The 14,756-nt window shown below is 39.5% G+C and overlaps 1 protein-coding gene across 1 annotated transcript; it reads left to right on the top strand.

Annotated features, from left to right (window-relative positions):
- The first annotated feature begins 1,829 nt into the window (after positions 1-1,829).
- On the top strand, positions 1,830-13,629 carry LOC115773673 (NXPE family member 3-like). The gene is made up of 7 exons (XM_030720530.1): positions 1,830-2,145; positions 4,295-4,468; positions 5,841-6,266; positions 9,351-9,643; positions 9,794-9,864; positions 11,305-11,511; positions 11,595-13,629. Exons 2-7 carry the CDS (start codon positions 4,349-4,351, stop codon positions 12,143-12,145), a joined length of 1,668 nt encoding a protein of 555 aa, XP_030576390.1. The 5' UTR covers positions 1,830-2,145; positions 4,295-4,348; the 3' UTR covers positions 12,146-13,629.
- Positions 13,630-14,756: the final 1,127 nt, after the last annotated feature.

The raw sequence follows: 14,756 nt of genomic DNA, 5'->3' as shown, positions 1-14,756 counted from the left end.
TGACACTAACAGTGATCATGGCTGGTGTGACAGAGGACTGAGTGAGGCAGACAGGATTTTACTCACCCAAAACCCCCGGTGGAAATGACCTGCTTCATGTGATGATACACATGATCAATAGTGGCCCCACCGGGGTTTAAATAGCTGCGACTCTCCACCTTTTGGTTTTAGAACTGAAGAAACCTTTTGGATAGCAGGTGAAACATCTTTGAAAAATTTAAAGAAGTGCAGTCACCTTTTTTCAAGCTCTTGAGACTATCATGACCTGGATGACTGAAATCTACACAGACGAGATGAGGAAAAGGTGCTTTGCTTGATCATGCACCAGAACCATAGGTTGTTAATTCTAAACAAATACTGAAAATATAAATTGATGAAGGGCAAACCAAACTTACCACCAAAATTGTTTAAAGAAAACAATCTTTACACCAAGAAGAAGTGGAAACAAAGATATACAATACATAACTGAACTCTTGAGCACTGACCTATGATGCAGGAGGGACAAAAGTAGACAAGACCACAAAAATGGCTTCTTACTGGAAACACTGTTTTCTTTCAGTCTATTTCCATCTTTTTCTTTGTCTTGTAGGTTCATAACGAAGAAGAAGAAGAGCTTAAGTATGTTGTCACCAAAATCCCTATACACACCATTGCTCTCCTGCTGATCATAATACAGCTCTTAGTTTGGAGGAAAAGGTTCTTTTCCACTGCATGGAGGTGCAGGTGATGCAGTGGTTAGCACTAATGCTTCACAGCATTCACAGCCAGTCGTGGTCAGAGCTTATTCATCTCAGCAGTGAGTCTCTTTTGCCAAACATAGATAATCACCAACACTGAGAGACAAACAATAAGAGTGTTAAATAAAAAATAAATAAACATTATTTATATATATATATATATATATATATATATATATATATATATATATATATATATATATATATATATATATATATATATATACTCAATGTGTTGGTAGAATTCTTCCTTTGTTGTGACAATTCTTAATTTGATCTTTCTTTAATACTAGCTTTGATATTAGAATTCTTAGAAGCTTAGAATTCTCAATGTGTTGGTAGAATTCTTCCTTTGTTGTAACAATTCTTAGAATTCTTAGAAGCACACACACACACACACACACACACACACACACACACACACACACACACACACACACACATATATACATTATTAAAAAAATAAATAAAATTGTGGTCCAGGCTTTAAAATACAAAAGGCACTGGATCAAAATCACTTACCGACAATAACACAGGGTATCAGCAGGAGACGCACTATCTGAAGGACCTGGTGTAATAAAGACCAGGACTCTAGCCTTACTGTCCTGTCACCATACTTTATCTAGGAGATAAATAATGGAACAGTTACTGTATATTACACAGTAATAAGTTGGTCAAGGTGGAGTTTGCGTGGGTTTCTCCAGCTTCCTCCCACAGTCCAAAGACATGCATGTTAGGTTCATTAGTGAGTCTAAATCAGCCATGGGTATGAAGTAGATAAAGAGTTTGACGTGTCTAGAATAAACCACCTGTATGGTTAAAAATATGGCTTGTAGTCTAAAGCACTTTGAGTGGTCAGTAAGACCATCAGAATATACAAAGATTACATTATATTACATTATTTTATAGCAATAATTTTAAATCATACCTGAAAGCAATACTTTTAGTATTAGCACAGTACTGCGCTCCTGAGGATCACAGGAACTCCGAAAACCAAACCATCCGCACTTGTCTTATCACGTGACCAAATCTCGACCTGCCAGCCCACGGAATATAAAATACTCAGTAAAAGCAAAGAGGTGTAGCAAGAAACATACTGATTGACACAAGCAGGTACGTAAGATAACAGATCTGTGCTGAATCACAGCGGACCAAGATTTCTGTCGCCCTGCATCGGAGGAGTAATACTGCGTGACGTCACATGTAAACAGGAAATCAAGCGAGCGATGCTGTGAGGAGAAAGAGTTAAGAGCTGTCGGATTTAAAACATACACACACAAATACAACGTAAGGACGTCAATAACGGAGTTAAGACGGTAGACGTCTGAGGCTGGCCTCGGCAGGACCAGTCAGCAGATTCTTTAAGGTCCAGACCGAGAGAGATCCGCTCCTGCAGCACGACAATCCTGTAAGTCACGCTTTATACGCGGTCACGGTCACACACCGTAGCTGAGGTTCCTTTACATTAAGACTTTAACGCATAAACATATTGTAGGGTCTTTACCTTAAAATATAAAGCGCCTTGAGTCGACTGTTGTGATTTGGCGCTATATAAATAAAATTGAGTTTAATCGAAATTGAATTAACTGGAATCAAACCGTGTCCGTTTACAGACCAAAAACAGATAGATAGATAGATAGATAGGATAAGACACGAGCTATATGCACACACAACAACAATGTTCAGCAGCTAGTGGATCTAAGAGTAGACCACAGCCCTGAACAGGATCCAGTTACTATCAGAGTGGCAGACATCCAAGAGTCTCAAATATGAAGAACTGGACAGGCCCACACCCTGACATGAGTCACACCTACTGGCTAAAGAAGTTAACTGCACTCCATGAGCGCCTGGCAGAACAAATGAACCAGCTGCTAATGGATGAGACGCCCGGTCAATAAGCTACCGGTCAATAGTCTGCCTCAGTACAACTTGGGCTCCTGTCAGGCTTTGTAGCAGCTAAGATGAGTAAGCACATGGCTCGATACATGAGCAGGGCCAGAAAAGAATTGGCAGAAACACCAGAGGAGAAAACATCAGCTACTGGTAGATAGAGGCATCAGTCGAGACTGTAAGACCAGACCTGAGCACTGCCTTACTACAAGAAAGCCTATGACGCCACACACATGGGACCTGGAATGACTAGAACTGTACAAGATCAACAGGATCAACAGGAGTGTGTGTGTGCATAATGCATATATAAATGTTTTCTTACATCTGATGAACGACTTGAAACTCTTTTCACTGGAAGCACTGCATAATCCCCAGGCCTTTAGCAAAAAAAGTATGGAAGTATGTAGTAGTTTTTTTATATTTAAATTTTATTTTTTATTGCTCTAAGTGATTCTTCACATTCTCCAGCTGTAAAAACTGTCAAGCTTATTCACCAAATTAAATTTTTTTTTTTTTTTTAATTTCTTCAGCTAATGTGAATGTGTCTGGTGCCTTTTGTTTTTCCTTTCATTTTGCAACTGTTCCATTTTGTGGGTAATAATAATAATAATAATAATAAAAAGAAAGTGTTTTCATTGTGTCACGGCTGTGTGCGGGCAAGGCAGGGAGGACCCCAGTGCAGGACACGGCGAGAGCAGGTTTGGAGGGAGGTTTATTTGATAACTCAAACAATTACAAAACAGAAAACTCGAAAGCAGACACTAGGAACTCGAAGACAAAACACACAGGCAAAAACTGACGAGGACCCGAACAAGGAACAGAGGGAAAACTAAGGGCTTAAATATACAGAAGGGGATTAGGGCAAGTGGAAACAGCAGGGGACGACAGGTGAACCAAATGAACCTAATGACAAGGGGAAGCAAAACTAAACACAAAGCACAGGAAACAGACCGTCAAAATAAAACAGGAACTGAGTAAACATAACAGACGCAGACCTAACACTGAAAACTTAAGGGAACATACACAAAAACAAGGGAGACTAAACAGCATACTCAAAACAATATATAAGAAACACAACCTGAAAAATACAACAAAAGAAAGCTACACAAAAGAAAACTCAGAACGCTGGGCCACCGGTCCAGGATCATGACACATTGTTTTAGTTTCATAATCCTGTAATGCAACCAAAGCATGGTGCTATTGTAATAAAAGGTTAAAGTACCAAATAATCATAAACAGAGTATTCACATGTTGGGAAAAATAATAATAATTATTCACACCTGTTATCTTGATAAGCTAATTTTCAGGACCTTCATTATAAGGTTCAGATGTGTTTTGCAGCTCCCTACAGTTTTTCTTTTTTTAATCAAAAATTGCTCCATGTTTAGTTCAGCCATGTTGAAGACTTATGCATCGTAACTGGCAAATGTTGAGCATCTTCTGTGATTGCAAAGATCAAATGTGTTTCACTTCATGCTGCTTTTCATTATCATGCAGCACACTGTACGTGGATCAGCAAAAAAAAGGAAAAAGAGGAAAACTATGAGTTTAAAAAGCAAATAAGTTGGGCTTGTTCCATTCCACCTTTAGTTTTAGCTTTGGTTAAATGGTTATGTTTACTTCTGTTAGTTACCAACCCCCCTTTTTTCCCTTTCATCTATTACTAGGTGAGGTGCTCACAGTGCCACACTGCGGCCAAAGATGAGGACTGTTCATCAATCATGAAATTCCAAGTCTGCAAAAGGAAAGCCCGCATTTGCATTCAAAAATATGGCTGCATCTTCCTATTCTTGGTTGTGTTTGTCCTAAGCTGCGCAATAGATTTCAAGGACATCATGGAGGTGAGGATTTGTTTTTTAGTTATTAACCTTTTTTTTTAAACTTAGTGGAGGAGATGGAATGAGATAAGTCATGGGAACAGAAGGGAACACTGGCTGAGGCCGGATGGAAGCCTGATAATTAAGGGGATCCATGGGCTAGAAACAGAAACCTGCTTAAAAGGTTTTCAGAAGAAGATATGAAGAATGGATGATCACAGATCATCAAATCACAGATGAGGAACAGATTATGTTGGCAAGGAAGGAGACAATGGAGAGTGGGCAGGCAGGACATTTTTTCCAAGACAAGTTCTTCTGGTGACAGTAGGTGAGAGGTGCAGGTAAGGAAACAAGGAAAGCATTAACAAGAAACTAAACAACAGCAAGGACTGGAAAAACTTGTTCAAGCGAAACAGTCAACACTTAAACTTACTTTCCAACAGCTTCACACGCACCAGATATATGTACAAAATGAACTCGGGCACCTTAAATGTCAGCATACTAGCTTCATACATAAAAGACACATTTCTAATTTCTAATCTAATAACTCAAATATAAACACTCTGAAGAGAGTAACAAAATGGGATTATATTTGAGTCAAAATACAGTCAAATACAACGTAAAAATAAAAACAAATTTCTTCATTACCTCACTCTTGAAGTAAAATTGTTTAAAATCCACAGTACTACACAGTACTACTAATGTATTTCAAACCTATTACAACCAATTGTACAGCTCTCATCGCCAAACAGAAATTATTTTTCATTTTGGTAATTTTGTCTTACATGAGCTACTCCATATTAATCTGTGGTCAGCATTCTCTATAACACACCCCATACCTCTGATGATACTGTGTAATTAAAATTAAAAAATGGGAAACCATAACTAAATACTTACTTTATTTACTCTATTAATTTAGTGCAAGTATGAGAAATGTTAAACATTCAAAATATTGAAACCATTATTTTGCCCCTTAGGCCACAGCAAAACGACTCCGGAAACCTTTTCAGGTTCATCACCTTCTGAATGAGTGGACATACTGAAGTTTCCTTACCAGATAGCTTTCCAACTGTCTTTGGAAGCTATCGTTACTTGTAAGCACAGTAAATAAAGCGTATTACAACCCATCCTCCTAATAGTAACAGTGCATCATGGGAACCTCCCAGCAGCCTAGGCCTATTGCAGTATAACTAAGGGAGGATCATCTTGGGCCCCCCATTTTAATGGGGGGCCCAAGATGATCCCTGCGGGGTGCTCCCGGGCTCCGGGCTCCGGGCTCCATGCTTGGCGGGCTGCTGGGTGTCTGTAAAAAAAAAAAAAATGGTTCATTGTACTATGTTACCAACTAGTCATTTGTTTGATGTGTTTTTGTCTCTGCTGCTCTCTTTCTTTTCAGTATACTGTGAAGTCCAACATCTATATCTCACATACAGGCAGACATTACAATTTCTGCCAATTCCAACCACTGACCCTTAAAGAGGCTTATGAAGAACACCTCTTACTGAAGTCCATTGCTTGGCCTAAAACTCCACCTTTACCATTTCCTCTTTACCTGAGCAAGATCAGTGATCCCTCCCGCAGCACCTTCACCATTCTCTCAGGGAGGGGAGGGGGACAATGGCACAAAGGTGATAATCTGGAGGTTCTGGTCAAAATGTACGACTTCCATGGCCATCCAAAGAAGTCTGGGGGAGACGTCTTACTCGCCCGACTGCACAACCCGACTCTTGGTGCAGGTGTGGCAGGACAAGTGGTGGATCATTTCAATGGCTCCTACTCCACTGTATTCTATTTACCCTGGGAAGGAAACGCGGAGGTTGAGGTAATGCTAAAACTGATGCTAAAACATGATTTTTACTATAACCAACTATATGCATCACTGCATATATCATACTCCCCCAATTTAAAAAATGTTGGTACACTGTGTAGAACGTAAACAAAGTCATACTTAAATCATTTGCAAATAATAGAACACACGCAACATATACAATGTTTAAACTGAGAAAAAAAATGTACAATTTTAAGAAAGAAAAAGGCTCATTTGAATTTGATGGCACCAACATGTGTTGAAAACATTGGGACGGGGCCATGTTTACCACTCTGTGCCTTGTCCTTTCTCCAGATTCCCAGAATCCTTTGCTGATGCTATGCACTGTTGATGATAAAATATTCAAAACTTTCACAATTTTACATTAAGGAACATTATTGTGAAATTGCTCCAAAATTTGTAGATGCCATTTTGTGCATCTGCAGTTTTTTTCCCTGCTTCTTTACTTCTTTTTATACCTACGGTGTATCACAAAAGTGAGTACACCCCTCACATTTCTGCAGATATTTAAGTAGATCTTTTCATGGGACAACACTGACAAAATGACACTTTGACACAATGAAAAGTAGTCTGTGCTTATATAACAGTGTAAATTTATTCTTCCCCCAAAATAACTCAATATACAGCCATTAATGTCTAAACCAGCAGCAACAAAGGTGAGTACACCCCAGGGTTATAATAGTTTTGGATTTTACATTATAGTTTAGTTTTAGTTAGTTTTTACTTTTTTTTCTCTTCAGTTAGTTTTAATTAGTTTTCAGAGTGGTTTTTTCTCATTTTTATTAGTTTTTATTTTTGGTTTCATGCTTAGTTTTAGTTAGTTTCAGTTAGTTTCAGTATTAGTTTTAGTATTTTCATACCTAATCAGGTGCAAGATTCAAGGCACAAAAGTGACTATTGTGTAATGAAAACTTGACAAAAGATACCGTTTAAAGAAATATATTCAACAACCAACTGTTCACAAGACGTGCTAAATGTGTGTAATATTAAGGACACACATGAACATCAACAGGGAGAAACAAAGAAAAACATGAACTCCCAAACTCAATAAACTCCACAATAAACTTCAGCATCAGTGCAGCAGATTAACAACACCTACATGTGGTGTTTGACAAAAACAAACTCTTTGAAGGAGTCAAAGCTCAAATCCAGCTGCATCCTGATGTTCTCACCACCTGAAGCTGCTTCTGTTTTGGAGCTAGCTTGGTTAGATGCTCGCTAATTAAACTTGCAGGGTCTTTGCAACCTCTGTACACAACCTACGGAAGTTGCCGACCTCATGTCCACATTTATGCTTGTGTAGCTGGATTGTGTGTGTTAATTACCTTGTGGTCGTGTGCAGGTGTTTTATATGCGGTGCAGGTTGGGACTTCTTTTTTGGTCCTCACTCTTTGTGCTCAGTTTTTGGCTGCAAACATATTTGTCCCTGGTTTTTTTTTTTCACTTTCTTCATTCCTTCACGTCCATCCTGATAGTTTCAGCAGTCTCCTACCAGGAATTTGCTGACAGTTGTGAGTCCTTATATTGATGCGTTGATTATTATTCCTGATTGTTATTCTCTCACTGATAAAGTAGCCGGAAACGCACAAGGACGCAACAGTTTAGTCACAACGTTCTGGGCTGCGTGGACCCGACAACTAGTCACATTTCTCCAGAGGCGCAGGCCAGGTTACCTGGTAGGATCAGAGCAGTTTCTGTAGCCGCTGTGCGCTTCTCAGGTGGACTTTGATGTTGCTGGTTTTTCCTGACTGAGAAGTGTTCCGCACATTTTTCATCATCCACAACAGGACTTTCGATTCTATCTGTACTCTTGTACTCAAAGAACCTCCATACGGGACTTTGTCGGCAGACCGCAGCCATTACTTTGCGGACCAGTGCGGTGAGCACGCACATGCGCACGCACTCACACAGTTGCCCTATGGTGCTCCCAGCTTAAACTCGGAGAGCGGAAAAAATGATTTCATATCAATCCACAAGGCTTTAAAAAAAAAAAAAAAGTAAATGAAAGTCAGTTTATGGATAATTTCAGTTAGTTTTAGTTAGTTTTGTAAACTCACAATTCAGTTTTAATTAGTTATCGTTTTTTCCTTTTAATTATAGTTTTTATTTATTTCAGTTAACGACAATGTTTTTTCAATTTCAGTTTTCGTTATTTCGTTCGTTTTCATTAACTATAATAACCCTGGTACACCCCTAAGAGACTACACCCGTAAATGTCCAAATTGAGCACTGCTTGTCATTTCCCCTCCAAAATGTCATGTGACTCGTTAGTGTTACTAGGTCTCAGGTGTGCATAGGGAGCAGGTGTGTTCAATTTTGTAGTACAGCTCTCACACTCTCTCATACTGGTCACTGAAAGTTCCAACATGGCACCTCATGGCAAAGAACTCTCTGAGGACCTTAAAAGACAAATTGTTGTGCTACATGAAGACTGTTATATAAGCTGCACACAGACTACTTTTCATTGTGTCAAAGTGTCATTTTGTCAGTGTTGTCCCATGAAAAGGTCTACTTAAATATATGCACACATGTGAGGGGTGTACTCACTTTTGTGATACACTATAATTGTGTTTCCTGACATGTTAACAATTAGCTTAATTATTGCAAAATGTTCCTCTGGCTCTTTTTTGTTAGTACCACTTATTTTTCTGGTATTTTGTTGCCCCCATACTGACTCTTTTGAGAGGCTGCCATCAAATTGAACTAACATTTTTTCATGAAATAGTATAATGTCCCATTTTAAACATTTGGGTAAACTATAAAGGGTCATATCACCCTGTGAGATAGGTGGCTGGTCAAAAGAGGTTCTAGCATCTAGTTCCACCTGTCTGCTCAAGGAACTGAAACCATAATAATACTGGGAAGATGATCATATGTATATATATATATGTATATACATCATGCACCAAAGTGTGGTTTACAAGTCTATATTCAACCCTTTGCTGTTGTCATAAGCAGTAATCATGATGTTATGAATACAAGCTTTTCACAGCTGATCACGACTTTATCTGTGCTATATGTGTGTCCACATAGGAAATACAAATACACACATAGGAATGTCATTCTTTGTCCTCCCAGGTGACACTGGTTCACCCCAGTGAGGCAGTCACAGTGCTGCGCAGGCTGACCAAAAAACACCCTGACAGGATTTACTTCAAGAGCCTCTTCCGCTCAGGCTCCATCAGTGAAATTACTACCTGTAACGTATGTTTGCGTCCAACCCAGCGGCCTGTGTGCAACTACACTGACCTCCGTACAGGTGAGCCGTGGTTCTGCTACAAGCCAGAGAATCTGAGTTGTGATGCCAGGATCGATCACTCCAAGGAAAAGATTAAACAAAGCTTCATGACCATGGAGATACTTTTTCAAAGGTGTGTGTATGCCACATTAGTGGGAAATTTCTGTAATTATTATTGGCATTCCTTTTTTCTGTCTTCCCTTTTCATTCTCACCTATTCTCTCTTGTTTTTGATAATGATCTGGTTCATTTAAGAGATTTTATTGTGTGTGCTTTGCCGCAGAGGTGTCAACATGAAAGTCTTCATTCCAGCTTCGGGATCTGCCAATGTCACTGTTTTGCCAAAAAAGAAAGGTAAAGCCCAGTTTTTACTGCCAACATCTAAGCTTTAAAGGAGGGGTAGTAGCATGGAGTAAGCTTGAATTTCTGGATGTAATGTAACCATTCATCCCCTTTGCTCTGGATCACACCCCTATCATTGTGACGTTGGTTTACTTTCCCCAGTGACCTCTAGAGCTATGTCAGCTGGAGTCTTAAACTCCTGGTAGGGCCACCCATGCTGAACAGGTCGAAAGGTAGGGGCCAGACAAAGAGTGATCCCTCACGTTTCCTTCCTTGGGAGGTTGGTCTATGGCTAACAACCCTACATTGTAAAAAATAGATGTTACAGAGTCATCAGGAGAAACTTAAACCAGCCAAGCCAAGTCTGTGTGAGGTAAGGTCATCAACACAAATGTTTATGATGTGAGACAGTGAAAGGCAGATGGAAGCTGTGAGGCTAAACGTACTACTGACACTCAAGAAGACTATCCGAGTAAAGAATTGGAATGTCAGAAGGTACTTGGAGAGCGACATCCAGTGTATGGGATTAAGCTGGACTGAGCTTGGTAGGAGGGCCCAAAACCAGGTGTGCTGGAGGAAACTCATCGATGGCATATGCTCTGCAAGGGGTGAAGGGCCTAAGTAAAAGTAACCATTCATGTGGAGAGATAGTCCATAAGATGTTGATCAATAAAGACATGGTTTGATGACCATTAGAATAGGGTGCGTGTTTTTCCAAGGCTAGCCCTAGGAAGCTGTATAGGCAGAGATCACCCTCAATAACTTCTGATTCCCAGTCATTTTGTTCTATAGGCCTGAAATATGACAGAAACTGCTCAGTTCAGAAAACAGAAAGAAGGGTTAGAGGGTAGAGTGCACAGTGCAAGTGATTATAACAGCAGTGATCCAGAAGTGATCTAAAAATAGCTCCACCAGAGGTGCTACAGAAGATAACCACGAATAAGAGATGAGCCGAACCAGGTAAAGTTTGGGATTTTCTGGCTAGTTTCCGAAATCTCTTCATCACACCAGTAGCTGAACTGAGTAGATAAAAGGCAGTATGATGAATCAAGTGTTAAAAGTCTGCTCTCTTGCTTTAATCATCAATTTAAGATAAGTTTTCTACATTTATATATCTGCTGAATTTGGTGTGTTTTGAGTAAAAAAAAGATTATGATTCCCAGCAAAGCTGCTATGAATTTATGCCATGAATTTTATGGCCTTTTGCCATAGGGTTCAACTGCTCCAAAACAATAGAGTTGTGTGAGGTCCAGAGTCCATAGCACAGTGGTAGAGTTAGCACCGTCACCTCACAGTAACACGATTCTAGGTTCAAACCCCGGCTGGGGCCTTTCTCTGTAGAGTTTGCTTGACTTAGGCACAGTTGTCACAGAAAGATTAGACTTTAATCAACCTTGTTAATAGGTTAGAAACACACTGTTGTCTTTTTTTTTTTGTTTAACTACTTTTCAGATAGATTCATGGTGAATAGCCACGGATTGAAGTCTAGACCCTCTGGCTACTACTACCGTGGTGTGTGGAGAGCATTACATGGCACCACAGTTCATCAGTTCAACACTTCCTCAGCCATCAGTCAGTGTCTGAAAGGAAAGGTGGTTCATATGTATGGAGACTCCACCATCAGGCAGTGGTTTGAATACTTTAACGCAACACTACCAGGTAGCTGCCCCACAAACCTTTCTGGGACCAATTTGCTTTTCTTCACAGTACAGCTTAATTTATTCCCTCTTTAATACTTTCAGATCTGAAGGAGTTTAACCTGCATGGCCAGAAAAAAATTGGACCTTATATGGCTCTGGACGATGCACACAACATCTTGGTGACATACCGCTGCCATGGTCCACCTATCCGGTTTTCCAAAGTCCCAGTCAGCGAGCTGCGTTACATTGCCAATGAGCTAGACAGTGTGACTGGAGGCAATGACACTGTTGTAGTTCTTGGCATCTGGGCACACTTCAGCACTTTCCCCATTGAGCTCTACATTCGGCGTCTGCAGAGCATCCGCAGGGCAGTGGTGCGACTGCTGTCCAGGGCTCCAGACACACGGGTTGTCATTCGAACTGCAAATCCCAAAAATTTGACACTGTATGAGACAATCACCAACAGTGATTGGTACTCACTGCAGCAGGACAAGGTACTTAAGACAATGTTTAAAGGATTGAATGTCCATCTGGTGGATGCTTGGGAGATGGTCGTGGCCCACTACCTTCCACACAGTCTCCACCCACAACCTCCAATTATTGAAAACATGATTAATGTTCTCTTGTCCTACATATGCCCTAAAAAGGGTTGACTAGATATATTTGTTTTCCAGACATCCTTGCATATCCTCCATTCTTGAACTATAAAACAGGCTGAGGTTGGGTCTAATGATGAACGATATTTAACTGAGCCTTTGGATTGTCAAGCAACAATCCAGGAAATACTGGAACTCACGAACTGATCCATAAGCAGGATTTACATAAGGTAATTTTGCCTCATGCATAGGCTCAGTCCTAATAAACCAATTTAGACACTGAATATTTTAACAACAAAAAGTTGTAATTGTAAAGTTGTAAAGTTACTCATCGAGCAGTTTGCTGATTACCTCAAAGATGTAACCTGGACTCTGCTGCCTCAGCTCCAAGGAAAATGTCTTTCACCACAGTTATCTTTTCAGTGCAACAGTTGTATTTTTGAGACACAGTTTTGGACACACTTTAACCTTTATGTTCAAAACTCAATAGTGCATAAATAACCATTCAAATGCAGGTGGCATTGAACAAAGTGAGAAATAATTCAAATGACTGGATAAAAATGTAAAGTACCTAATTTAATGGCAGTTTTAAAAGGACAAAAAAAATCTCAAAATAGTCACTGATTATAAATTAAATAATAATGAATATTATGTGAAAGCCATGTAAAATACGACATTTTACACAACACTGCCAGTGAATTTACATCTATTTCTAAAGCAGTGGTGGGAGCGTAAACCTTCATGTAGACCAACTTCTCAGGTACTTCCTCTACAGTTAGATGTTTACTAAAAATTTCAAATGAATTTTGTGGATTCACAAAAGATGTTTCTAAGCTACAAGCTCTTGCATAGGCAATAGACTATTAAAATTTGGATGGCTTACAATTTTCTCCAACTTAATAAAGAGGAAAACAGAAGTCCTTGTTTGTGGCCCCCACACATTTGTGTCTAAAGTAATGGAAATTCTAGAGCCCCTTCACACATTTGCTACATCTATCAGGAATTTTGGCTTCACTTTGGATGCTCATGTTAAATCTCTGATCTGCTCTTGCTTCTGTCCCTTTAGAAATATTGTCAAGTTGAGTTCTATTGTGTCACACTGTGAATTGGAAATTTTTCTTCATCCCTTTATTGCATTAAATCTGGATTACTGTAATTCATTGTTTACTTGTCTTCGCAAAGCTTCCTGGTCACATCTGCAGGTTGTTCAGAACGCCACTACGAGGCTCCAAATTCTTCTAAATACTCACATGTAACACCGTTGCTAATTCAGTTGCACTCACTCCCCATTAACTTTGGAGTCCACATTAAGATTCTGGTTTTGACTTTTCGAGCTCTTCATGGATGGGCACAAGCATACATCAGTGAACGTTTACATCCATAATCCCCAGCAGGTCCCTGATTTCATGTGCTCAGCTAAAAACATCTTTTTAAACTTGCTTCTGGGTAACTTATGTTTTTATGTTCTAGTATTTTGGTTGTGAACGCACTTTGTGATATTTATCTTGAAAGCTGTTATATAAATAATTTGATATAACAACTTTGGGTGACTCAATACTAAATCACATGTAATTTAAACATGAACATGTTGTGGATTAAAGCATAATATTATTCAAAATGAAAACTGGCTTATGCTGTTGGTTGCAGAAACCCAGTGTATTTAGGCAGAGATGACCTGCTGAAGTTCATGCTGAGCAGAATGGGGAAGAAAGGTGATTTAAGTGACTTTGAACTTGTCATAGTTGTTGATGCCAGATGGCACTGCGGAACCACTGGAATATTTCTGTAAAACCATCTCTTGGGGTTTACAGATAATAGTTAAAAAAAAATAAACTATTGAGTTGGAGTTCTCTGGGCACAAATGCCTTCTTGATGCCAGAGGTCAGAGTGTCACAGTAACTCAAATAGCCATTTGTTACAAACAAGGTATGAAGAAGAGCATCTCTGAGTGCGTAACATGTTCAGCCTTGAAGCAGATGGCTGACAGCAGCAGAAGACCACACTGGGTGCCACTCCTACATTGGAAAAACATTGCTTGGTCTCATGAACATTTGGATGGTAGGGTCCGAATTCAGCATAAACAATATGAAAGCATGGATCCATCCTGCCTTGTATCAACAGTTCAGGCTGTTGGTGGTGGTGTGCTGGTGTGGGGGATATTTATCATTATATCTCAATTATTATTATTATTATTATTATTATTTTAAGATTCTATTTACTGAGTGAGATTACCTAAATTCAGCTTAGGTGGGAAAAACTGACAACACTGCTTCAGGGGTCTTGAACCTGCAGCTCAGTAACCACATATGGCTATTTTGCCCATCATCAGTGTCTCCCAGTGGCAATGACAAAAAAAAAAACAAACTAGATCAATATGAACATTTATTTTGCTGAACCTATTGTGGTAGCTATCATGCATATGTAGGCCTGCACATGAACAGCTGGTCCTGAGTCCCCTTAGCTATGCATTCAAGATCCCCATTTTACAGTCTTTTGTTACAGCAGGTAAAAAAAATGAATAAGTTAAAGACAAACCACAGAGCACAGTCTGATGTAAACAAAGGCAATAAAGGGGCACCTTTGAAATGCAAAAGACAAAAAAACTTCATTTTCCTTGTCCACATAAGAAAATCGCCCTGGAAGGAGTTTTTCAAAAGCTCAATTTTGA

Source organism: Archocentrus centrarchus, chromosome 23 (genome assembly GCF_007364275.1).
Source record: "Archocentrus centrarchus isolate MPI-CPG fArcCen1 chromosome 23, fArcCen1, whole genome shotgun sequence".
Lineage (NCBI taxonomy): Eukaryota > Metazoa > Chordata > Actinopteri > Cichliformes > Cichlidae > Archocentrus > Archocentrus centrarchus.
This window is presented reverse-complemented; position numbering and strand designations above follow the sequence as displayed.

What these genes read in the sequence shown, in the direction of transcription:
- LOC115773673 (XM_030720530.1), top strand. Translation starts at nt 4,349, where the DNA reads ATGAAATTCCAAGTCTGCAAAAGGAAAGCCCGCATTTGCATTCAAAAA. An exon ending in AAGGAAACGCGGAGGTTGAG is followed by an intron (nt 6,267 to 9,350) that starts GTAATGCTAAAA and finishes TTGTCCTCCCAG; the next exon opens with GTGACACTGGTTCACCCCAG. An exon ending in CTTTAACGCAACACTACCAG is followed by an intron (nt 11,512 to 11,594) that starts GTAGCTGCCCCA and finishes TAATACTTTCAG; the next exon opens with ATCTGAAGGAGTTTAACCTG.